The sequence below is a fragment of the Dendrobates tinctorius genome, unplaced genomic scaffold, assembly GCF_039654945.1.
Source record: "Dendrobates tinctorius isolate UK_male_01 unplaced genomic scaffold, ASM3965494v1 ptg000060l, whole genome shotgun sequence".
Classification (NCBI taxonomy): Eukaryota; Metazoa; Chordata; class Amphibia; order Anura; family Dendrobatidae; genus Dendrobates; species Dendrobates tinctorius.
In genome coordinates, this window is record NW_027361728.1 from 58829932 (window position 1) to 58857588 (window position 27657).

General features: G+C 44.7%; 1 protein-coding gene across 2 annotated transcripts in view; it reads right to left on the bottom strand.

The window, feature by feature from the left end:
• The window catches only part of RSRC1 (arginine and serine rich coiled-coil 1), a 505347-nt gene that overhangs the window by 10103 nt on the left and 467587 nt on the right, over positions 1 to 27657 (bottom strand). For both annotated transcript variants that reach the window (XM_073578989.1, XM_073578990.1), the window contains one exon: positions 9950 to 10056. In XM_073578989.1, the coding sequence (XP_073435090.1) occupies positions 9950 to 10056 (107 nt within the window). The remainder of the gene's footprint in view (positions 1 to 9949; positions 10057 to 27657) is intronic.

Consider the following 27657-nt stretch of genomic DNA (forward strand, 5'->3'; position numbering starts at 1 on the left):
AAGTCTGCCTCTTACGCTTCGATAAACATTTTTGCACAAGCCTCTTTGGGTATTAATTTCTTGAAATGCATCTCTTATGTAATTTTACAAATCACTGACACTTTTTGGTTTTCAACTATAAACTTTGTCCTTGAGTACTCCCCAAAAGAAAAAATCCATTGAGGTCAAGTCTGGTGAACGTGCCGGCCAATCCATTAGGATTAGGAAATTTTTCATTACCCTAATTACACATACTGTCCATCTACTTTTGGACCCTGTATATATACAGTGCCTTGCGAAAGTATTCAGCCCCTGGAACTTTTCAACCTTTTCCCACATATCGTGCTTCAAACATAAAGATACCAAATGTAAATTTTTGGTGAAGAATTAACAAGTGGGACACAATTGTGAAGTTGAACAAAATGTATTGGTTATTTTAAATTTTTGTGGAAATTCAAAAACTGAAAAGTGGGGCGTGCAATATTATTCGGCCCCTTTAACTTAATACTTTGTTGCGCCACCTTTTGCTGCGATTACAGCTGCAAGTCACTTGGGGTATGTCTCTATCAGTTTTGTACATCGAGAGACTGAAATTCTTGCCCATTCTTCCTTAGCAAACAGCTCGAGGTCAGTGAGGTTTGATGGAGATCGTTTGTGAACAGAAGTTTTCAGCTTTACAGATTCTCGATTGGATTCAGGTCTGGATTTTGACTTGGCCATTCTAACACCTGGATATATTTATTTGTGAAGCATTCCATTGTAGATTTTGCTTTATGTTTGTGGGATCATTGTCTTGTTGGAAGACAAATCTCCGTCCCAGTCTCAGGTCTTTTGCAGACTTCAACAGGTTTTCTCCAAGAATGGTCCTGTATTTGGCTCCATCCATCTTCCCATCAATGTTAGCCATCTTCCCTGTCTCTGCTGAAGAAAAGCAGCCCCAAACCATGATGCTGCCACCAGCTTATTTGACACTGGTGTGTTCAGGGTGATGAGCTGTGTTGCCTTTACGCCAAACATATCTTTTGGCAATGTTGCCAAAAAGTTTGATTTTGGTTTCATCTGACCAGAGCACCTTCTTCCACATGTATGGTGGGTTTCCCAGGTGGCTTGTTGCAAACTTTAAACAACACTTTTTATGGATATCTTTGAGAAATGGCTTTCTTCTTGCCACTCTTCCATAAAGGCCAGATTTGTGCAGTGTACGACTGATTGTTGTCCTATGGACAGACTGTCCCACCTCAGCTGTAGATCTCTGCTGTTTATCCACAGTGATCACGGGCCTCTTGGCTGCATCTCTGATCAGTCTTCTCCTTGTTTGAGATGAAAGTTTAGAGGGACGGCCGGGTCTTGGTAGATTTGCAGTGGTATGATACGCCTTCTGCACAGTGCTCCTTGGGATGTTTAAAGTTTTGGAAATCATTTTGTATCCAAATCCGGCTTTAAACTTCTTCACAGCAGTATCACGGACCTGCCTGTTGTGTTCCTTGGTCTTCATGATGCTCTCTGTACATGAAACAGAACCCTGAGACTATCACAGAGCAGGTGCATTTATACGGAGACTTGATTACACACAAGTGGATTATATTTATCATCATTACTCATTTAGGACAACACTGAATCATTCAGAGATCCACAATGAACTTCTGGAGTGAGTTTGCTGCACTGAAAGTAAAGGTGCCGAATAATATTGCACGCCCCACTTTTCAGTTTTCGAATTTCCACAAAAATTTAAAATAACCAATACATTTTGTTCAACTTCACAATTGTGTCCCACTTGTTATTGATTCTTCACCCAAAATTTACATTTGGCATCTTTATGTTTTTTATGTTTGAAGCATGATATGTGGGAAAAGGTTGAAAAGTTCCAGGGGGCTGAATACTTTTGCAAGGCACTGTATATATATATATATATATATATATATATATATATATATATATATATACATACAGTGCATATATATATATATATATATTTAGTAGCGATCCATTGTGCTAGTCATGAAAAATGTGTATGCAAATCAGACAGGAATTACACTGGGGGGGCATCATTTAACTTGATAGAAGGGTAGTCAAAAGGTACTGTCACACTAAGCGATATCGCTAGCAATATCGCTATAACTTGTGACGTTATAGCGATATTGCTAGCGACATCGCTGTGTCTGATACTTACCTACGACCGCTCCCCCGCTGGTTATCGCTGATCGCGCGAGAACGTCCTGGACCACTTCTCGTCGTCAGCTTCCTGCGGCGCTTCCGGTGGAGAGACGAGCGACGATCGTGGAGACGGGCGGGAGGACGCAGGATCGCCTAGTGTGACAGGTAAGTAGCGCCCCCCGTCCCCAGCGATGTCGCTGGTGAGATCTGCCTGTGTGGCAGCTCACTAGCGACCACTTAGCGATGTACCAGCGATCCTGACCGCGTCATATCGCTGGTTGGGATCGCTGGTACATCGCTAAGTGTGACAGTACCTTAAGTGCACTGTTACTCCCCCAGCTTGATCTGCCTCTGGTTTCTCCCCTAGATTTCTCATGACTGGCACATTGGATGCCACTTCTATAGGGGTGACAAGTGTCTAACAGCCATATCACCTCTTCCATATATAAAAACATGCTGACAGGTCCCCTTTAAATGTACTGCCTTGCAGTACGTCTACTGCTATAGTCATCCAGTGCAGGGATTCTGCCACTTCCACCATGCAGCCCCTTGTCTTATCTATTGGGATACTACTCTAATCCTGTAGAAAATGCATTAAAGCTCCCGTGACGGCACGTACGGCTTCTAGCAGCTAGAAATAAATATATAAACACACATTATTAAGCTGTGGTACTTAAATATACACCATGTAAAGCATATTAAAAGTCTAGAAATACAACCGCGCCGAGCATGAATTATCCTCATAAATCAGTTTAAAATGGTTGCTGCTCATTTTCACAGGGCAGAAATGTGAATAAAGATCTCGTCGAGCAGTGTGAGCTAAATAAATTCTGCTCTGACCTTCAGGGCTGTCATAAAGCATGATTCTCAATGAAGTATGTTGGGCAAGAAAGGCTGCGCTCATAAACTGCCCGATCTCCAGACATGTACGGCAGCCTGGGAGAATTGACAAACTCATTTCAGGCTGCGTTTAGCCCTCCACCCCTTTGTCAATTACTTTGGAGATGATAGGTTGCTGAGAATATTGTTTCGCTCCCTTCTTTGCAGTTCGATATAATAAATATGTTTAACCGCTTCAGCACAGTTTAATGGCCATTGGTTGCACAGTTTGGGGCTCTTTATAGCTTAAATTATGGGTTGCCTATCCCAATGCTGCTTTTAATCCTCTACTCTGCATTGTCCGATGGGTCTTCATTCCACAAATCAACTACAATGTCTGCACCACCTCCGCTTCCTCGATTTTTAAGCCTTCATGTGAACAAGCTTGCAAGAAGCCTAAAGGACAAACTAGGCAATCTGACTTGGTTTCTTAGATCTAGTACAGTCATGCAATTGGGATATAATTCTGCAGATGCCAATATAACAAGATAAAAAGCATTGCAAATCAGATGGTGACAATACAGTAGCTGATACTGGCAGTCACCTGTTTAGGTGTCCACAACGGTCACTGCACACAGACTCCTTGTCAGATGACATGGCATGTGCCGGTCTACAGTACCATCACATATCCCCCAATACTGCCATGTTCCAGTATGCCATCTTGGATAAAGCTGACTTGCTGCATTTCCATTAAACTGGACCTTCGAAGGTGAGAGTTCTGCTCACCAGCTTGGGTCCTCATGTGGAGGTCCATGCTGTGATGATAGTGGATGTTACCAGAGCAGACATGACTATCTTCTACGACTGAAAATGTCAAAAATTATGTAAAGTCAACCCTGTTTACCCTATATATGATCAATTAATCTGTGACAGATCTCTAATGTCAAAAATCTATCGTCCTCTTACAACACCATCGCTATGAACAACTCAGCTAAAAGGTGTATATCTTAGGAAAACCACCATTAAAGCACCACTTCAGTGTGTTTTTTTTTACTTCCCCACTGGAGTTCTGCTACTAATCTAAGGTCCCTGCCCCTAGTATTATACTAACCTACCGCCGTCTTCACCTTTTATTACTGCCACTCCCATCGACCTCCTGCCAGGACGCTCCATTGTTTGCGTGAGCGAGTCAGAGGTCACTTTTCAATACAAGGCTATGAGATCCTCCTTCTGGTTCTCATAGACATAAGGTTCCGTTACATTTAGCGATGCACCAGCGATCCCGACAACGATACGACCCGGTCAGGATCGCTGGTGCATCTCTAAATGGTCGCTAGTGAGCTGCCAAACAGGCAGATCTCACAGCGATGCAGCAGCGGTCGGCGGTCATTACTTACCTGTCAGACGGCAGCTCTGGTGACGACTTCCTCCCGCATCCATGGAGTCGCTTGTCGGCGCCAGCAGGAAGTCGACGACGAGAAATAGACCAGGTCGATCTCGCGCGATCGGCGATATCCAGCGGGGAGCCGGGTCGGAGGTAAGTGTCACATGTAGCGAGATTGCTACCGATATCGCTGTTGCGTCACAAAATCGGTGACGCTTTAGCGACATCGCTAGCGATCTCGCTATGTGTGAAGGGGGCTTTACAGTGACAGCTTGTGACCAATAACTAATTTCTGGGCAGTCAGAAGTTGCTGTCACAAGATGTGGTGCTTTGAAAGAACGTCAGTTCTATGGCTGTGAAACATCAACCAACATCAATCTGGTTTCCTTTCAGTTTAATTGGTAGGAGATGAGAAATTCAATTTATACTGCCCTGGTTTAGCATCCATATAGTCCACCATTGGAGCCGATCTATATTTCTGAGCTGCCTTTGCATACCACTTGACGAAGACGAAGGTTATCCGTCAAAACGCGTAGTGGAACTTAATAAAGAAGAAAACCTTCCAAGCTTCTCCCTTTCCTTTGCGCTCCCCTGCAATCGGGTTACCCTGCTTCCCACGCCTTTGCATACTAGGCCTTGCAAAACAATGATGTGTGTTGTGGGGCCTAGTAAGCGCATGAGGTGCCCAGGATGCTGGGTGCAAAAGTGAAACCTGGCTGCCACATATGACCTGACTGGGTCCGGACAAGGGCAACGTGAATTTAAAATGTTGTCCAGTTAAAGCCAATCTCTTGGAGTTACTCCATTCAGCAAAATGAAGGTAAAGGTCAGCATGGCACCCAATAAACATTGATTGTTTACCATAAGGATTTGCCATCAATAAGTTCTGGGGAAAATCCTTAAAGGGAACCTGTCAGCAGGATTGTGCTGAGTAACCTGCAGACAGTGTCAGGTCGGCGCCGTTATACTGATTAATATGATACCTTGGTTGATGAAATCCGTCTTGTGGTTGTTGTTTAATCTTTATTTTCAGTTTTGAGTTAATGATATGCCCGTTCTCCAGGGCGGCCTGTGGGGGGGGGGGTCTTCATATGGTGCTCTGATTAGGTATTCATAATACAGACTGCTGACAGGTCACTAAACCAGAAAACAGAAAGGATAATGCCAGCTCACCGTTGAAGTTTATAGGAGTCCAGAGTGCACGGAACCACGAGTCGACCACTCATGTATAGCAATTGCAGGAAAATGAGGACATTTTCCAGCTTCTAGTAAAATTTTCAGAGTAATCTTTATTCCATCATAAAACAATTAAAAATATAATGGACAGGAACAGGAGCAAGCGACGCGTTTCGAACACAGTTGGTCTTTATCAAGCTCACCAAACTTTATCATTCTCTTTTTACTGCAGGTCACTAATCCCTCAGTGATCTGCCACCTAGTTTACATAATGAATATTATATACAGTATATATATGTGTATATATAGATGTGTATAGTGTATATATATATATATATATATATATATATATATACTGTATATATATATATAAAAACCCTTCTGCGGGCAGGCGCTTGCGCTGCAGCATGATCACATATATATAATTATCTTTTATCATGTAATCCTGATATTTATAAAAAAAAATCTGTTGGAAAATGGCGCTGGCTATGCCTGTGCAGTAGCAGCTATCAGTGATCCGATAGCTGCTACTGCGCAAGCACTGACAGTGCCATCTTGCTAGAGAGAAAAAAATTCCTCCTCCAAGATGGCGCAGTAGCAGCTGTCAGCGATCATTAACTCAAAACTGAAAATAAAGATTAAACAACCACAAGACGGATTTCATCAACCTGGTACTCTCCTTCTCCCATCTGCTCTCCCTTTCTCTGCTTCTCCTCACTGCTGGCGACATATCTCCCAATCCTGGACCCCCCGCAGCTCTCACCCCCCACTACTTCCCCTTCCTACCGCTCCCTATCTAATAAGAACTACCACAATCTTTCCAACTTAAAACCTGTGCCTTTGACACCCAACCCCCTGCTCCCTCTCTCGGGAGCACTTTGGAATGCCCGCTCCATATGCAATAAGCTCCATGCGATTCATGACCTCTTTCTCTCTCACAATCTTGCCTTCCTCGGCCTCACAGAAACATGGCTGACACACTCTGACACCGCCTCCCCTGCTGCGCTGTGTTACAGCGGCCTCCACTTTACCCACACTCCTCGCCCTGGCAACAGACACGGTGGAGGAATGGATCTTCTCCTTTCTTCCAACTGCACCTTCAACCCAACCCCACCTCTTCCCTCCCTAGTCCTCCCCTCTTTTGAAGTCGATTCTGTCCGCATCTACACTCCATCCAACCTCCAAGTTGCCGTCATATACCGACCTCCAGGCCCGACCACTGCCTTCATTGACCAATTCTCTACCTGGCTTCTTCATTTTCTTTCAACTGACACCCCCACTATCATTATGGACTTCAACATCCCCACTGATACCCTTCAGTCAGCAGCCTCCAAACTCCTGTCCCTTACTTCATCCTTTGGACTTACTCAGTGGTCCTCCTCAGCCACCCACACAGATGGACACACATTATACCTGGTCTTCACCCGTCTCTGCTCTCTTTGTAACTTCCCCAACTCCCCTCTCCCTCTATCTGACCATCATCTACTCACTTTCTCATCCCTGTCCTCCTCACCTGGCACCCATGTCCAGCAACACGCACACCCCCGCAGAAACCTTGCACACCTAGACACCCACGCGCTCTCTGACTCTATTCTACCACTGGCAACAATATCCTCACTCCATGACACAGACGTGCCACTGCTTTCTACAATGCCACTCTCACATCAGCTATTGACACGGTTGCCCCTTTCGTTCATGGCAGAATGCGACGTATCAACAGACAACCCTGGCACAATAACACCACTAAAAAGCTCCGGCAAGTGTCCAGAATTCCAGAGCGGCGCTGGAAGAAAACAAATTCGCAAGATGACTTTACCACATTCAAACAGGCAACACTCGATTTCAAATCTGCCCTCACCTCTGCTAAACAGGCCTACTTCACAACCCTCATATCTTCCCTATCTTACAACCCAAAACAGTTATTCAAAACTTTTAACTCCCTCCTCCACCCACCACTGCCTCCTCCAACCTCCCTCATCTCTGTCGAGGACTTTGCCACACACTTCAAAAACAAGATTGACCAAACAAGGTAAGTCTTCATCACTCAACCACCACAACCCCTTTGTATACCAGACCAATGCCCAAACCCCATAACCTCACTCTCTAACATCACTGAAGGGGAGCTTAATCGCCTCTTCTCCAAATCGCACCTCACAACCTGTGCACTTGACCCCATCCCATCCCACCTCCTCCCCAACCTCACCACCACACTTATCCCATCCCTAACCCACCTCTTCAAACTATCACTAACGTCCGGTACCTTCCCTTCTGCTTTCAAGCATGCCACAATCACGCCTATCCTTAAAAAGCCAACCCTCGACCCAACCGCTATGTCCAGCTATCGCCCAATATCATTGCTTCCATTCACTTCCAAACTCCTGGAACAGCACGTCCACGCTGAACTTTCCTCCCACCTATCATCTAACTTGCTCTTTGACAATCTACAATCTGGTTTCCGCCCCCATCACTCCACTGAGACAGCCCAGACCAAAATTACTAACGACCTACTTACAGCCAAATCAAATGGACAATACCCTATACTCCTGCTTCTAGACCTGTCCTCTGCATTTGACACAGTTGACCACTGCCTCCTACTACAGATCCTCTCCTCCTTCGGCATCAAAGGCCTTGCCCTATCCTGGATCTCCTCATACCTTTCCAACCGCACATTCAGCGTCTCCCACACCACCTCCTCATCCCACCCTCTCTCTGTTGGAGTCCCCCAAGGCTCTGTTTTAGGACCCCTACTCTTCTCAATCTATACACTTGGTCTGGGGCAACTCATAAAGTCCCACGGATTCCACTACCACCTTTATGCTGATGACACTCAAGATCTACCTCTCTGGCCCAGACGTCACCTCTCTGCTCTCCAGAATCCCAGAGTGTCTATCAGCCATATCCTCCTCCTTCTCCTCTCGCTTCCTCAAACTCAATGTAGACAAATCTGAACTCCATCTCACAGATTTTCCTTACCCGACCTAGCTATAACAATTAATGACATCACACTTTCCCCAGTACCAGAAGTCCGCTGCCTCGGAGTAACCTTTGACTCTGCCCTGTCCTTCAAACCGCACATCCAAGCTCTTTCTACCTCCTGTCGCCTCCAGCTCAAAAATATTTCCAGAATCCATCCTTTCCTCATCCCTCAATCTACTAAAATGCTTGCTCATGCCCTCATCATCTCCCGCCTCGACTACTGCAACATCCTTTTCTGTGGTCTCCCTGCTAACACCCTCGCACCTCTCCAGTCCATCCTTAACTCTGCCGCCCGACTAATTCATCTCTCTCCTCGGTACTCCTCCGCTTCTCCCCTCTGCAAATCTCTTCACTGGCTCCCATTCCCTCAGCGTATCCAGTTCAAATTACTAATACTGACCTACAAGGCCATCTATAACCTGTCTCCCCCATATGTCTCTGAACTAATCTCCCGATACCTTCCCTCACGTAATCTCCGGTCCTCCCAAGACCTCCTTCTCTCCTCCACACTTATTCGCTCCTCACCCAACCGCCTCCAAGACTTCTCTCGAATAGCCCCTATTCTCTGGAATTCTTTGCCCCAACAAGTCCGACTATCAACCACATTTGGATCCTTCAGACGGAACCTGAAAACCCACCTCTTCAAGAAAGCCTACAGCCTGCAATGACCCCGCTACCTCCTTCTCTCTCACAACTACCGGTGATATCACCTCAACCAACACCGGAACTGCTGCAACCCACCAACCTACTGTCTCCTTCCCCACCATCCTGTAGCATGTAAGCCCGAAAGGGCAGGGTCCTCTCTCCACTCTGTATCAGTCTGTCATTGTTAGTTTACTGTAAGTGATATCTGTAATTTGTATGCAACCCCTTCACATGTACAGCACCATGGAATCAATGGTGCTATATAAATAAATAATAATAATAATTTTAATCAGTATAACGGCACTGACCTGACATTGTCTGTAGGTTACTGTGCACAGTCCTGCTGACAGGTTCCCTTTAATCAAATCTTTAGTTTTATACTATGGAAAACGTGTTTCTTGTCTGCACTCATTTTATGACGTCTAACATAAGACAATACATATCTTAATTTTTGCACAATGGATATGCTGTTTACCCTACAATAACATTTCAGTCCAGACATAGTAAAAGCATGCCATCAGCACAGAAAAATCATACAGTGCAGACATAATTGCGGTATATATACCCTATGATGTGATAAGTAAGAATATAACTGGTCGTGCCAATCATTAGGCTGTATAACAATGCCACATCTCTATGAGACAGGTAGTCCTGGCCAATTTGCTTTTCAACAGTTGTACCTGTATGTACGAGGTGTGTGTCTTACTGGGGAATTGCTCTATAATTTTATCTCCAGGAAATGTAAACCTTTAATAAAGTAATTTGCGGAATGTGCAGCAAAAAGTGTCAGAAAATCTTTAACCACTCAGCGCTCACCACTTTGGTGTCCCGGCTTGATCTGAATACTTGTGGCAGAAAAGAATCACTTTCAATGGCCTCAATTTCCTTCACACGTTTGACTTGATCAAGTAGCAATGACTGGTCTGAAACATAAAACAAGTCTGAGAATAATTAAATTGTTGATGAAAAACCCTGAAACAAATAGGTTATCCAAAGATGAAACCATTCTAAAAGGGTGTCTTAATAAAAGGTCATTCCAAAACAAGTAGTTGATAACTTGCCGATTGCTAGGGTCTGACTGATGAGACACCAGCGATCCTGAGATTGGGGCTCTGCTGCCCCATCTTGAATAGCGCATGCTCGACCTCTGCTACATTAATTGTCTACAGGACTGCAGGAGAGAGCAATACACTTTGCTATTTCCAGTAGTCCCATAGACAATGAATAGAGTGGAGGCTGGGCATGTGCACCTCTACCCCACTCAGGACAGCGCTGCAGAACGCCGATCTCAGCATCACTCAGAGTCCTAGTGGTCAGACCCCTAATATTTAGCATGCTTTTTTGAGGAGAGAGGGGAAGGGTGAGGATAATGGAAACATAGAATATCTGCAGATCCCCAGTTCTTTTACCTGTTAGTATAAAAAAATATATACATGGACGATGACGACCCAGAGCTCTGCAGGAACATCATGGACCACAGAATTAAATAAACTTACTATAATACTTGCCCCAAAGTCTGCGAGATCCCCATTGAGGATTGAAACAAAGTAGAATTAACACAAAGTTGTTATTTTTTAACCCAAAATGGTAAAGGGGCTGTCCGAGACTCGCTGTATATATTCATTATCGATCCTTCCGACACCTGACACCCCCCCCTCAACCAGCCGGTATCTGCTCTAGTAGCTGCTAGATCTAAACAGTGAGTGGGTTAAAATATAGCAGACTTGTTCATATGTCTGCCGCCGAGTACACGGTAGTACATACTGTGATAAAACACTCCGGGATCGCCTTTGCTGGGGTCAAAGGTCACGTGCATTCAGCATGAAACTCAGGCGCAGAGCTGGGATTCGGGTATAACTGACACTGGGTCAGGTTTATTAATGGTGAAAGCAGTGCATAAAGAAATAAAACATAAAACAAATCCTTGCCTGTCCGGCACTAACTAAACAAAGTACAACCTAACTACCAACTGGCGGGCTTCTCCCGTCCAGCCAAACCAAAGTTGCAGTGGGCACTGCTTCCACTCACGTGTGTCTCTCACACAGACAGGCTCTCTGTGTTCCCAGGCTGAGACACTCACACAACCACCTGGCATCCTTTTATATCCACCTCCCATTATTCATTAGCAAGCAGGTGCGATACTGACCAGACTAGGCCACATAGGAAAGGAATCTGGGCGAGATATACCTGCCCTCATCCACTATTCCCACATGATTCTCACATATCCCCCCCCCTCTGCTCAGACCTCTCCGGTCGAGCAATGACACCCACCAAACAGTGCACTCGGGACAGGGCATCTGCATTTCCCATCTGTACCCCTGGGCGGTGCTCCATCGTAAAAGTGTAGGCCTGCAGGGCAAGGAACCACCGGGTCACCCGGCTATTCCGTTCCTTGTTCAAGTGCATCCACTTGAGAGGGGCATGGTCCGTGATCAGCCTGAACTTTCGGCCCACCAGGTAATATTTGAGGGCCTCTAGAGCCCACTTAATGGCGAGGCACTCTTTTTCTACGACTGCATACCTTTGCTCGTGTTTATTCAGCTTCCTGCTGAGATAGAGGACTGGGTGTTCCACTCCGTCCCTCACTTGTGAGAGTACTGCCCCGATACCGGTATCAGAGGCATCCGTTTGTACCACAAACTCGCTGCGGAAGTCCGGAGTCACCAGTACGGGCTGAGAGCAAAGTGCCCGTTTTAGGCTATGGAAGGCTTCTTCAGCCGCTAAACTCCATTTAATCATGACAGAGTCTTTCCCTTTTGTAAGATCTGTCAGGGGGGTAGCGATGGCTGCAAAATTGGGTATGAACCAGCGATAATAGCCGGCGATCCCCAGGAAGGCTTGCACCTGCTTCTTGTTGACAGGTTGTGGCCAGTCCTGAACCGCCTGAATCTTATCAACCTGGGGTTTAACAACACCCCTCCCAATTACATACCCCAAATACCGGGCTTCTTCTAGCCCGACGTGACATTTCTTGGGGTTCGCGGTTAGACCTGCCTCCCACAGGTCATCAATCACAGCTTGGACTTTCTGGAGATGAGTCTCCCAGTCCAAGCTGTAAATGACAATGTCATCCAAATAGGCTGAAGCGTACCGCCTATGTGGCCTCAGGACTCGATCCATCAGTCTCTGGAAGGTCGCCGGTGCCCCGTGCAGTCCAAACGGCATATACACATACTGAAATAAACCTTCCGGCGTAGCAAATGCCGTCTTTTCTCTGGCAGCCTCAGCCAGAGGGATCTGCCAATACCCCTTTGTTAGATCTAGGGTCGTAATATACCGGGCTTTTCCTAACCGATCTATTAACTCGTCGACCCGGGGCATAGGATAGGCATCAAATTTTGAGACCGCATTCAGTTTCCTGAAGTCATTGCAGAACCGGATGGTGCCGTCCGGTTTAGGAATTAGCACAATCGGGCTGGACCAAGCACTGTGCGATTCCTCAATGACTCCTAACTCTAACATTGCCTTCACTTCTCGGGAAACGGCTTCACGGCGCGCTTCCGGGATTCGGTAGGGCTTTACGTGAACTGTGACACCAGGTTCCGTTACGACGTCATGTTTCATTAGCGTAGTCTGCTCGGGTTTTTCTGAGAAAAACTTTTGGTTGTGAAGTAGAAACTGCCTGACCTCAGTCTTTTGCCGCTCCGAGAGAGTCTCTGCAACCCGTACCTCCGGTACGGAATGCGAGCAGACGGGACGGGCCAGCTCCGCTGACAAGGCAGACCGATCTTTCCAGGGTTTTATCAGATTTACATGATAAATCTGTTCAGGTTTCCGCTTACCTGCCTGGTATACTTTGTAGTTTACTTCACCAACTCTTTCCTTAATCTCAAAGGGGCCCTGCCACTTTGCCAGGAACTTACTGTCCACCGTGGGGACCAGGATCAACACCCTATCTCCGGGTGCAAACGTACGGATCTTGGCGCCCCTATCATAGATTCTTTTTTGGGCTCCTTGAGCCTGCATCATGTGTTCTTTGACAATAGGCATAACAGCCGCAATACGGTCCTGCATTTGTGTGATGTGATCTATCACCGTTTTAAACGGAGTGACCTGACCCTCCCAGGTTTCTTTTGCAACGTCTAACAGTCCGCGAGGACGTCGGGCGTACAATAACTCGAAATGCGAGAATCCCGTGGAAGACTGGGGTACTTCCCTGATGGCAAAAAGCAAATACGGAAGTAAATAGTCCCAGTTCTTCCCATCCTTGTCTATCACCTTTCTCAGCATCTGCTTCAGAGTTTTATTGAACCGTTCGACCAACCCGTCTGTTTGAGGATGATACACGGATGTGCGTAACGGTTCGATTTGTAACAATCGGCAGAGCTCCTTCATTACCCTGGACATAAAGGGGGTCCCCTGGTCGGTGAGTATCTGTTTTGGTATACCGACCCGACTAAACACATGCACCAGTTCCTTGGCAATCGTCTTGGTGGCCGTGTTACGCAAAGGGATGGCCTCCGGGTAACGAGTGGCATAATCCAAGATGACCAGGATATGTTGGTGTCCACGTGCAGACCGTGGAAGGGGTCCAACTAAATCCATCCCAATCCTCTCAAACGGGACTTCAATAATAGGTAGGGGTACCAAAGGGCTACAGAACCGGGGCTTAGGTGCAGAGGCTTGGCAGTCAGGACAAGACTCACAATATACACGAATATCGTGATGCATGCCTGGCCAAACAAAACAGTGTAACATCCTTTCGGTGGTTTTCTGGACTCCCAGGTGACCTCCCATCACATGTCCGTGGGCCAGGTCCAGCACCTGCCGCCGGTAGGGTTTTGGCACGACTAATAGTTGCACCGTACCTTCCCCCTTTTTCTCTATCTGATAGAGTAAATCATTCTCCAGAACCATGTAAGGATATGCCAGCCTAGAGCCAGGTTCTACGGGTACCCCGTTTATCACTTTTACATTTGTCCTAGCCTGAGAAAGGGTAGGATCCTTTATTTGCTCCCTTTGGAAGTCATCTTTCTGAACTTCCAAATCCGGCAAACGGGGAGGTGGACGGCTGTCGGCCTCCTCCTCTTCCCCGGTCTCCTCCGTATCACCCGCCATGACTGAAAACGGGAACTGCAGGTCATTTCCCGCAGACTCTTCCCCCGAGTCTTCCGGGGAGACCTCTTCCAGGGGTTCGGGACCCCCACGCGCCCTGGGAGAAGAATCATGTACACGATTACCCAAGGGCATCAACTGATTTTCCCACAATTGCCAGAAGTGGGGAAAATCCCGGCCCAGGATAACATCATGCAATAACGCCGGGACGAGTCCCACTTTATGTTGCACAGACCCATAGGAAGTAGTAATGCATATGACCGTGGTGAGGTACGAACAGGTGTCTCCATGCACACACGTTACAGAAAATTTGTCTGATGGTCCAGTCGGGGCTGACACCAGACTGGCCTTCACCAGAGTCACCACACTTCCCGAGTCTAACAATGCCACCACATTTTTGCCATCAACAGTTAAATCACACAAGTGTTTTTCCGCATCCTTTTGACCGGCATTCACACTCACTACCCGTGCAACCATAGACATGCGGTTTTTAGAGTCTGTGACGTCGCACTGCATGGGTTCAGTAGTGACCGGACAGTTCGCAGCAATATGTCCCATCTCTTGGCATCGGAAACACCTAACGGGCTCCTTGCTTAGACCATAGTTCGTTACTCTCGGCCTCGCAGTGCGGGCAGTCCCATTTTCCTCCCCCACTGTCTTAGGGATTTTTCCATCTCCCCTACTCCCTGGAAGAGTCTTACCGGTTCCACGTGGAGATGATGAAGAACGAGGTGGGGTAACGTCGTCTCGGAGTCCTTCCGCCATGGAGTAAAGTTCAACCAGATCCACCAGTTGATCTGCCGTCGTAGGATTTCCATGGCTTACCCACTTCCTCAGGGCTGGCGGTAGAGCTCTCAGGTACTTGTCCATGACGACTCTCTGGATTATCTCTGGCGCTGTCAGCACCTCGGGTTGTAGCCACTTCTTCGTCGCGTGGATCAGGTCGAACATCTGTGACCGCGGTGGTTAAACCGGCTGATAAGTCCATTGATGCACTCTCTGTGCACGGACAGCGGTCGTCACTCCCAGCCGGGCCAAGATCTCGGTTTTCAGTTTGTCAAAGTCCTGCGCAGCTTCAGGCTCTAAGTCATAATAAGCCTTTTGGGCCTCACCGGAAAGAAACGGGGCAATCAGGCCGGCCCATCGTGCCTTCGGCCATTTTTCTCGTACCGCCGTCCGTTCAAACGTGGTCAGGTATGCCTCGACGTCATCTTCGGTCGTCATTTTCTGCCAGTACCGACTCACGTGAATCACTCTCGACTCGGCTTCCAGGTTAAGCTCAGGTAAGCTTGCCAAGCGCTGCGCCACCTGCTGGAGAAGCGAACGATCGGTAACTGTCATGTCCACCAACTCCTTCAGATGGGCCATCATCACCCGATTAGCTTCTTGCTGGACGGCGGTGGACTGTACCAGCGCTTTCACCACGTCCTCCATGCTCATGCTTGCAACGTGATGCCTGCATTCTCCACCACAATGTGATAAAACACTCCGGGATCGCCTTTGCTGGGGTCAAAGGTCACGTGCATTCAGCATGAAACTCAGGCGCAGAGCTGGGATTTGGGAATAACTGACACTGGGTCAGGTTTATTAATGGTGAAAGCAGTGCATAAAGAAATAAAACATAAAACAAATCCTTGCCTGTCCGGCACTAACTAAACAAAGTACAACCTAACTACCAACTGGCGGGCTTCTCCCGTCCAGCCAAACCAAAGTTGCAGTGGGCACTGCTTCCACTCACGTGTGTCTCTCACACAGACAGGCTCTCTGTGTTCCCAGGCTGAGACACTCACACAACCACCTGGCATCCTTTTATATCCACCTCCCATTATTCATTAGCAAGCAGGTGCGATACTGACCAGACTAGGCCACATAGGAAAGGAATCTGGGCGAGATATACCTGCCCTCATCCACTATTCCCACATGATTCTCACAATACTTATAGGTCATCAATACACAAGTCCCAGACAACCCTTCTAAATTGCCAGTCAGAAATGTGGCACACCCTACACTTCCTAAGTAACATTCCTTTACTGTGGCACCAATGGACTGGAATTTCCTTCTGTCCAGAGCAGGAGCGGACACAGAGTGAGAAGAACAGTATATAGGCCCTCTGCAGTCTAATGACTCTACGACAGAAGATTGTTATGGCTGTGGAGGCAGAGGATGGCCCCCATACCTCTTTGGTCCTTCTGCACATACTGCACCAATGGCATGTCCAACCCTCATCCAGAGCAATGCAACAAATATTTTTCTCATAACTGGCTCAGTAATGCGATGGTTCAAAATCAGAAAGGTACATGTAAATGTTCAATAGCTAGTGACATTAGAAGCATTTGTGCAGGTGACCTTGACGCATGGAGAAATTCTCTGGCAACCCCAGTAATCACACTATATTACCTATTGGATGGATAAGGGGTGTTCCAAAATAACTAATTGAGCATTCGCCATCTCGTACAATAATCTCATATAACTAAGAGGTTTCATCACTATATGATGTGTTGGGGTCTAAACATGATTTTATGAGAATGGAATACCCCCATAATTGGCATTTTCTTGGGATAGACCATACATGTATTATCAGTGGGGGATCACCAGTGGTAATCCTATGTGTAAGCCATGTCTAGTATGGAAAGGGAATATCCCTTTAGAAGAATTTGGTGTTGCTTCTTAAGTAGAAAATGGCAACAAGTAACAAAAGTTATATATATTTTATAGAAACCTTTCAAAATATGCAATGATTCCTTTCTTTGAAAGAATGACTATACTACAAACACTGTCAGTATATGGCTAGATCATTTATTACGGTATTTCATTTCATGTGTATATTGAATATTGACACTTAATATTATATTGAGATCCTCCGACTTTGTGTTAATGGCCCTTTAACAAAAAACAGACAAAGTAAATCTAGCTGCTCTATCAGAATGATAAAATCAATGTGTCATAATGTGGAGAGCACACCATGGTGTAATCTGTCTCGCAAACATATACTCATCAGTACCCATTAGCCTTATTTGTATGCAGCATTTATCCGTGCTAAACCGATAGGAAGTGACAGGCGGTCTGGAATTACACGGGGGCGGGAACAAAGGGGAAAATAAATAAATATCTAGCAAAACGTTTCTTAGAGTTATGCGGATGACATTAACATGCCTGGAATGGACCGTGAGGAAGTGAAATCCATTAGTGTCTGATACTTTTTGACAAACACATTATTGGGAGATAAAATGACTTCCATATGTTGTTTGTCAGATGTCAGTAGAAAGGATATATATTTCATAGTAAAATAAAAAAATAATGGATGGAGAAAGCTAAGGAGCTGCAGAAATCAATGCTCATTCTGTAAAAAGTCCTTGCTGAAAACAAAAATGAAAAGTCCGATAACAGCTGATGTCTCGTACGGAAATCAGACGCTCATCAGCAGCCGATGGCTTTTAATTTCTCTTTTTAAGCTCTCTTTCCCGATTTCTAGATATTTTCCGTCATTTTCACCCCCAATATATCATGATGACTTTGTGAGGCCTGACATTTCTAAGAGTATAATAGATCCAAAGGGAGTTAGTAGCTATATTCCGCGCTGCCGCTTTAGACAAATTCCAGGAGAATGCTGTATGATTGCAGTGGAATAAAACCACTGCTATCATACAGCATTCTCCTGGGAATAAAACCACTGCAATCATACAGCATTCTCCTGGGAATAAAACCACTGCAATCATACAGCATTCTCCTGGGAATAAAACCACTGCAATCATACAGCATTCTCCTGGGAATAAAACCACTGCAATCATACAGCATTCTCCTGGGAATAAAACCACTGCAATCATACAGCATTCTCCTGGGAATAAAACCACTGCAATCATACAGCATTCTCCTGGGAATAAAACCACTGCAATCATACAGCATTCTCCTGGGAATAAAACCACTGCAATTATACAGCATTCTCCTGGGAATAAAACCACTGCAATCATACAGCATTCTCCTGGGAATAAAACCACTGCAATCATACAGCATTCTCCTGGGAATAAAACCACTGCAATCATACAGCATTCTCCTGGGAATAAAACCACTGCAATCATACAGCATTCTCCTGGGAATAAAACCACTGCAATCATACAGCATTCTCCTGGGAATAAAACCACTGCAATCATACAGCATTCTCCTGGGAATAAAACCACTGCAATCATACAGCATTCTCCTGGGAATAAAACCACTGCAATCATACAGCATTCTCCTGGGAATAAAACCACTGCAATTATACAGCATTCTCCTGGAATTTGTCTAAAGCGGCAGCGCGGAATATAGCTACGAACTCCCTTTGGATTTATCATTTCTTCTGGTCACTGAAGACCTGTGGATCTGCAGCAGCCGCTACTTACACGCCTTTATCTCATCCTAACCAGGTGAGCATATTTCAAGATATAATGTCCTTTGTAATGTGGATAAGACCCTATTGCGCTTTTTGTCTCCCCCCCTTTTTTTTGCAATAAGAGTATATAATAGGGCAGAACAGAAGGCGCAAATTTCTGGAATTCCACATACAATAATACTCAAAGGGTTCTCCAAATGTGACTACACGTGGATACACCTCTGATTACATGCTGAAATCCTGGATATCATTCCAGAACTTTATTCTAAATATTCTTAGCTATAAAATTACAATATTATGCGTGTAACTACCAGGGAAACAGGCACAAAAGTCACTCTGGGGCTTACAGTGGCTTGCTAAAAGAATTCTTCTCCCTCTGACCCACTCCCTTTCCCCTGCACCTTGGCTTTTTACCTATTTTATTACATTACAACCTGTGCTTAAATATTTTCGTAATCCAATTTGTGTGTGATGCAGTCAATAGTCTAGGTTGGTGATGTGAGAAAAATATAGGCATAAATTACATTTCTGGGATCAAATAACTGAAAATTGGCACGAGCATATGTATTCAACACCAGTGAAGATGTGCTCACCAGAGGAAACCATCTAACTTGAAGAAGCTGGAGTAGTCTTGACTTGAGGAACGGTCAAAAATCCCTGTGGCAAGATAAGGGAAGCTAATAGAGACTTATCCAAAGTGACTTGCAGCTGTAATTGTTGCAAAAGGAGGCTCTAAAAAGTACTGACTTTAGAGGGGTAATAGTTATGCACACTGAAGTTTTCAGTTATTTTGTCCCATTTGTTATTTGCTTCACGATGAAAAGAAAACCAAATGTTCACGGTTGTAGGCATGTTCTTTAAATGAACTGATGCAAACCCTGAAAAAACAGTGAAATTCCAGGATGTGAGGTAGCAAAACACACACAATGCCTGCTGCAAGCCACTTTATCTCCACTCAAAGGTGAGCTGCAGTCTGTGAAAACTGGGTAAGATGGCGACAGAGTTGTAAAGTGAATGCAGGTCAACAGGAGACAAAGGAAAAGAGGAAAATACAAACAAAGGCCAAAATAATAAGGCCCCAGTTCATGAACATCGGTGTGAAGAATGGGCGGTTTGCAGAGCAAGGCTCCTGATCCATTAAAAGGCATATGCCTCTTAATAGTTCAGGAGTGTCTGATGAGGATGTGCATGAAGCTCATCGTGAATTTGACAATGGCCAACCCCCCCTCCGCTCTACCCGCTTTGTCCGAGCAGTGCAAAAATTAAGTGAGAATGTAAAAGTCGCTAAATTTTAATGCTGCCTTGAGTTGCGGCACAATTTTCCAAATTTTGAAAGCTTTTTATGCCGGAATTTTGTTGTAAAAGTTTTGATGAATCAGGCCCTAATCCTGTGGTGTACGGGGCCCATGCTAAGTTTTACAAAGTCTTGAGGCTCTAAACAACTCAAATTCAATCCTAGCTGTTTGTGCTGCTGAAACCTGCAGGAAAGTCAGGAACTAATGATGGACCAAGCTACTAGAAGGACTAGAAAGTTTTGTCATCAATGGTCAAGAGCCCATTTTAATTAGGCAGCAATGTTTCTGCTTTTTTTTTTCTACACAGGAAGTATCTTACTTCTCAGAAACCACAAACTTATTCAGTGTACGGTACATATAATGCCGTTATGCTGCCACTAGGACTATATTTTTTAGCTTTCTATGCAAATTACAGTGGGGCATGAAATTTTGTGACTTTTCCAAAATTCTGCATAAATTTGAACATTAGCGGTTACACAAGCAGTAAAAGTAGATAAAGAAAAGCAGATCAAACCAAATGAGCAAAAAATACTAGAATGCCATGTTTTAAAAAAATGTTGATTAGAAGATAATTTGAAGGTGAAATTAGCATTTGGTGTTTTCAATCAATGGGATGACAATCAGGTGTGAGTGGTGACCTGTTTGATTTAAACAACAGGAATCTATCAAAGTCTGATATTCACAACACGAGCTTATGGAAGTGAGTTAAGGTACTGTCACACTAAGCGATATCGCTAGCAATATCGCTATAACTTGTGACGTTATAGCGATATTGCTATGTCTGATACTTACCTACGACCGCTCCCCCGCTGGTTATCGCTGATCGCGCGAGACCGTTCAGGAATGTTTCTCGTCGTCAGCTTCCTGCGGCACTTCCTGTGGAGAGACGAGCGTGGAGCCGGGTGGGAGGACGTCAGGATCGCCTAGTGTGACAGGTAAGTAGCGACCCCCGTCCCCAGCGATGTCGCTGGTGAGATCTGCCTGTGTGGCAGCTCACTAGCGACCACTTAGCGATGTACCAGCGATCCTGACCGCGTCATATCGCTGGTCGGGATCGCTGGTACATCGCTAAGTGTGACAGTAGCTTTACAGAACAAAAAAGATTTTGGAGAACCTCAAAAGAAGAGTTGCTGATGCTTATCAAAATGGAAAAGATTAACTAAGTAAAGGGGGTTTTACACTAAGCGATATCGCTAGCAATATCGCTAAAACGTCACTGGTTTTGTGACGTTATAGCGATATTGCTAGCGATATCGCTATGTGTGATACTTACCAGCGACCGGCTCCCCCGCTGTCCATCGCTGATCGCGCAAGAATGTCCGGCTCCATTTCTCGTCGGGCGCTTCCTGCTGAGACTTCCTGCTGTGACGTCCAGCGACGCGTGGAGGCGGGCGGGAGGACGCAGGATCGCTGTGTGTGAAAGGTAAGTATCGTGCGCTGCGTCGCTGCTGCATCGCTGTGAGATCTTTCTGTATGAAAGCTCACTAGCGATCATTTAGCGATGCACCAGCGATCCTGACCGGGTGGGATCGCTGGTTGGATCGCTGGTGCATCGCTAAATGTAAAAGGGCCTTAAGGCTGCGTGCACACGCTGCGGATTCACCAGCAGATTTTTCCGTGCAGATCCGCAGGTAAAACCGCAGGTAAAGTGACCTGCGGTTTTCCTGAGGATTGGCCAGCGGTTTTCCCCTGCAGTTTGACACCTGGACAATGGAACAGGTGTCAAACCACTGTGGAATGCGCAGAAAGAATTGACATGCTGTGGATTTCAAACCGCAGCTTTTTCGCACGGAAAAATCCGCAGCATGTGCACTGCGGGTTTGAAAACCCATAGGATAACATTATACTGTACACTGTCTGCGGAACTGCTGCGGATCCGCAGCGTGTTCACATACCCTAAAACTCTTCCATTTCACTAGTAAATGTGAAAGGAAAAACAGGCCATGAATCGATTTTTTACCAGGGAAAAACGTGCCATGTGCATAAAAAACTTTTTGTCTCACTAAAATGAATAGGAAGCTTATTTGAAGTAGATGACTGAGTTGTTCGCCTGATTTTCTTTAATATGAAGTAATAAAAAACTTTCATAATAATGGGCCCTATTACTCTATCCATGGCTCTAACAATAAACTATTAGAGGTGGATTTAGGAAATTAATTAAAGAATTGGACTAATGTCTAGAAGCAGCAGCTGTATAATAATAATCTTTATTTATAGAGCGCCAACATATTCCGCAGCGGTTTGAAATTCAACAGTTCATATACAACAGTATATGTTGTAGGCTGTATCCAATTCTAAACAGATATCTTGATAAAGGAACATGCAACTAGTTATTGCTCTAAAGCAACTAATAAAAAATGAGTTCTGTTGAGTTTAAAATCAAATTTTCTATAAAAAAAAAAATAAAACAGGAATTTAAAATGATAAACTAACTTCAATGGTTTTGATATAGAATTCCGAAACGTAAACCACCATAAATCACTATTCTCAATGCAATCAAAAAGTAGCTATGCAAGCTAAACACTAGGTGGCAGTGCTCTGCAAGATAACCACAGAGGGAAAGAAAAGCCGCGGACTGTTTAATACAAAATCACAGAGATGGCTTAATCGGGGAAAACCGTCAGGAATGATAAAGTGATTACAGCAATGTTTAAATGCAAACATGCTTAAAGCAATGGCAACACAATTAACACAGTGTAGAGGTTGCACCTGTTCATAGCCTGAGATTTTGCTGCAGATTGTATGCTCTTCTGTCCACTCTCTATGTTTTCACGTAGGATGTAAATTAGAAAGCGCTATGGAACGAGTCACCTCCACACCATTATTGGGTAACATTAGCAGTGTATATGTGTCATGGTTTTTGCACTTCTATCTCGGATTTATCAAGTTTTATTTAGTAAAATGCTCATAATATAGTGTCGAAAATTAGTGAATTAGTAATAAAAATTGTTATCTAATTGACTAATAAAGTTGAACTCCTCCAATGGGGTGCGGACCTATAGAACTTAATTGTATTTACTCATTTTGCATATTGGGATTCTCATTCCCACTTAGGATTACACAGTGATGTGGACACTTTTTGAGCGTAATATTTAGCGTCAGATCCATTTGTCATTGAACAGCATGCATCATTTTCTAAGTGTTATTTATAGTGTTCTGTAGTTCTGCCAAATCTGCAGTTTACACAGTATTTCTATAGGACATACATATTCTGCAGTGCTGTATAGATGATGGTAGAACTCAATCTAGCAGCCGTACTGCGAGCACAAGTATATATTCCAATGTGATAGAAATCTAATTCATCTAAAGTCCACAATTATCAAAATGAATTGATTAAAACAGGGTAAAAAACTCGAGTTATGTTCTTCGCACATTATATAAGGTTATGACGAAATTCGGCTGAGCAGCTGTACGGTAAGCCACATCTTGTTGCAAATGTTGGCAGTCATCATGTACCCCAGTACTACTTATGCCAAATAGATTACGCCACATTCTCTTGTGTGGTAGACTACGCACAAGTTGTGCCATGTCTGCTGGGCCGTAAAGTGTCACTCCGACACAGGTATGTCCCTGTGGGTCTGATAGAGCTGTTCTAAGACTGCGTGTGCTTGTTGGCTAAACCATCCAGTCCGATCGCTTCTGCCACGATCAAACCAGTTCTGAAATAATGAGATCTAGGGAACACTCCTGAAGCCTATGCAAACACATGATACTTTACATGGAAGCAACGGGCATTACAAAACAGCACCTCCACCCCCCAAAGAAGGGGGAAAAAAATACTAAAAAAGAAAAAAAAATCTAAACAAACCACATAAAGTACACAGTAGAAAATCCTATTACCCATGGATGCTCTCAAAACACTTTTGTTTAAAAATAAATAAATAATATTAACAGTGGATCTGTATTGTAGATCAAGCAAATAACAAAAGCAATAATGAAAAGGAGGCGATCCTAGATTACTGACTGCGTAAGGCCACAGCTTACAGTCACCGAAAATGCAACAAACTGTTAATGTTCGGGGTCCGTTCTCCTTGGCCGCATGCACAGGCACTAATTAACATTGTAGAGATGGGCGATTGTCTGCATGTCATCTCCAAACACCCCATAACAACACACGAGCTGTCACACTGCAGGCCACACCGCATTTGTCACAGAGATACACTGTTGCCTTCTTTCTTAGCACACACAAAAGATACGTAATTCAATGCTCAATTTACCCTTGTCTCGCAGGAGATTTTTTTCCTGCTAATTGATAGAAATTAAGCCATTAATCAAGCCACTAGCCATCATTCAAACCAGAGAAGATGAATACAAACTTTCATAATAACCACCTTCCCCATTTTAGTGTTCATTAGCATTAATTTTTAATGCAATTATGCTATTCTTTTACGCTGAGCTCATAAATTACTGCTCTTTTGTTGCTGGCTGGCCTTGTAAAAATCCAAAGTAATGCTCGGGGCTGTGATCTTAAAGGCAATTACTGATCCTCCTTGTGCCTGTGTTAGTATCCCCCATAACCTCTATGCACGGGGCACATAGTGACAGGCATACTCACAAACTGATAAGATTGTAGTATTGCAGATGTGAGATGTGTAATTGGCAGAATATATTCTTTCATCAGTGTATTAAATTTATCATATATAATCTATAGCCTACCTTTACATATAGAGGCACACACATGTATGTAAGTATATATATTTATGAATATTTGCCAAATGCCAGAATAATGAGAGAGAGAATGTTTTAAGGCATTTTATTACTTACTGCAAAGTCAAAAGTTTACATACACTAAGATTACTAAGCCTTCAAACAATTCTGGACTGCCCATCTGATGTCATGTGTTCGGAGGCCTCTGAAATATTTGTTGGCAACATGAGTTAAATAGAGACACACCTGTGGATGTATTTTAATGCACACCTAAAACACACTGCTTCTTTGTGTAGCATCATGTGAAAGTCTAAAGGCCCCGTCACACTAAACGATGTCCCAGCGATCCCACCAACGATCCGACATGATGGGATCGCTGGGACTTCGCTTAGACAGCCCCAGCGATCAGGACTAGCGACGCTGGTTTCTAATGTAAACTTCGGGTATCCAGGAGCCGCGCGACTCCTGGATACCGGATGGTTACCTTGGAAACCAGCATGTACGCCAGCTTCCAAGGTAAACAGCGAGTATCCAGGAGCCGCGGCTCCTGGATACCCGACGTTTACATTAGCAACCAGCGTCGCTGATCTCTCGCTGCCGCACGCAGCGATGCGCGCTGGGCAGCGGGAGACCAGCGATTGAAAAACGGCCCAGGCCGCTCGAGCACGATCAGCGATAACCGGCAGGGGGGCCGGTCGCTGATCCCTGTCACACACAGTGATCTCGCTGGCGAGATCGCTGATGTGTCACAAAATTAGCGATCTCGCTAGCGAGATCACTTAGTGTGATGGGGCCTTTAAGAAATCAGCCAAGATATCAGGAAGAGAATTGTGGACTTGCACAAGTCTGGCTCATCCTTAGGAACAATTTCAACAATTATACGCAAGTACAAACAAGATGGGAATGTCCAGCCATCATACTGCTCAGGAAGGAGACGAGTTCTGTGTCCCAGAGAACATGCTTTGGTCCGACATGAGCATCAATGCTGAGCAATATGAAAATAACGGCTAGTCTCATTTTTGCCAGAAAATATCTTGATGATCCCCAAGGCTTTTGGGAGAATAACTCTGTGGACTGGCAAAACAAAAGTTGAACTTTTTGGAAGGTGTATGTCCCATTACATCTGGCGTAGAAGTAACAGCATTTCAGAAAAGGAACATCATATCAACAGTAAAATATGCTAGTGGTAGTGTGATGGTCTGCGGCTGTTTTGCTTCTTCAGGACCTGGAAGACTTGCTGTTGTAAATGGAACCATGAAATTTGCTGCCTACCAAAAAATCCTGAAGGAGAATGTCTGTCTATCTGTTCGTGACCTCAAGCTGAAGCGCAGTTGGGTTAAGCAACAGGACAATAATCCAAAACGCACCAGCAAGTCCATCTCTGAATGGCTTAACAAAATGAAAATGAAGACTTTGGAGAGGCCTAGTCAAAGTCCTGACCTCAGTCCGATTGAGATGCTGTTGCAAGACCTTAAAAAGGCGGTTCATGCTTGAAATCCTCCAATGTGGCTGAAATACAACAATTCTGAAAAATTCCTCCAGAGCGTTGTAAAAGACTTCTTGCCAGTTATAGCAAACGCTTGATTGCAGTTGTTGTTGCTAAGGGTGGCCCAATCGCTTATTAGGTTTAGGGGGAATTTCTTTTTCCCTTAATAATAAAGACCGTCATTTAAAAATTGCATTTTGTTTTTACTTGTGTAATCTTTGTCTAATATTTAAATTTGTTTGGTGACCTGAAATATTTAAGTGTGTTAAAAATGCAAAAGAAAAGAAAATCAGGAAGGGGCAAACACTTTTTCACACAACTGTATATACATACACACATGAATATATGTCTGTGTTTACATATACAGTGGGGCAAAAAAGTATTTAGTCAGTCAGCAATAGTGCAAGTTCCACCACTTAAAAAGATGAGAGGCGTCTGTAATTTACATCATAGGTAGACCTCAACTATGGGAGACAAACTGAGAAAAAAAAATCCAGAAAATCACATTGTCTGTTTTTTTTTCCTTTTATTTGCATATTATGGTGGAAAATAAGTATTTGGTCAGAAACAAGCAATCAAGATTTCTGGCTCTCACAGGCCTGTAACTTCTTCTTTAAGAGTCTCCTCTTTCCTCCACTCATTACCTGTAGTAATGGCACCTGTTTAAACTTGTTATCAGTATAAAAAGACACCTGTGCACACCCTCAAACAGTCTGACTCCAAACTCCACTATGGTGAAGACCAAAGAGCTGTCAAAGGACACCAGAAACAAAATTGTAGCCCAGGCTGGGAAGACTGAATCTGCAATAGCCAACCAGCTTGGAGTGAAGAAATCAACTGTGGGAGCAATAATTAGAAAATGGAAGACATACAAGACCACTGATAATCTCCCTCGATCTGGTGCTCCACGCAAAATCCCACCCCGTGGAGTCAGAATGATCACAAGAACGGTGAGCAAAAATCCCAGAACCACGCGGGGGGACCTAGTGAATGAACTGCAGAGAGCTGGGACCAATGTAACAAGGCCTACCATAAGTAACACACTACACCACCATGGACTCAGATCCTGCAGTGCCAGACGTGTCCCACTGCTTAAGCCTGTACATGTCCGGGCCCGTCTGAAGTTTGCTAGAGAGCATTTGGATGATCCAGAGGAGTTTTGGGAGAATGTCCTATGGTCTGATGAAACCAAACTGGAACTGTTTGGTAGAAACACAACTTGTCGTGTTTGGAGGAAAAAGAATACTGAGTTGCATCCATCAAACACCATACCTACTGTAAAGCATGGTGGTGGAAACATCATGCTTTGGGGCTGTTTCTCTGCAAAGGGGCCAGGACGACTGATCCGGGTACATGAAAGAATGAATGGGGCCATGTATCGTGAGATTTTGAGTGCAAACCTCCTTCCATCAGCAAGGGCATTGATGATGAAACGTGGCTGGGTCTTTCAACATGACAATGATCCAAAGCACACCGCCAGGGCAACGAAGGAGTGGCTTCGTAAGAAGCATTTCAAGGTCCTGGAGTGGCCTAGCCAGTCTCCAGATCTCAACCCTATAGAAAACCTTTGGAGGGAGTTGAAAGTCCGTGTTGCCAAGCGAAAAGCCAAAAACATCACTGCTCTAGAGGAGATCTGCATGGAGGAATGGGCCAACATACCAACAACAGTGTGTGG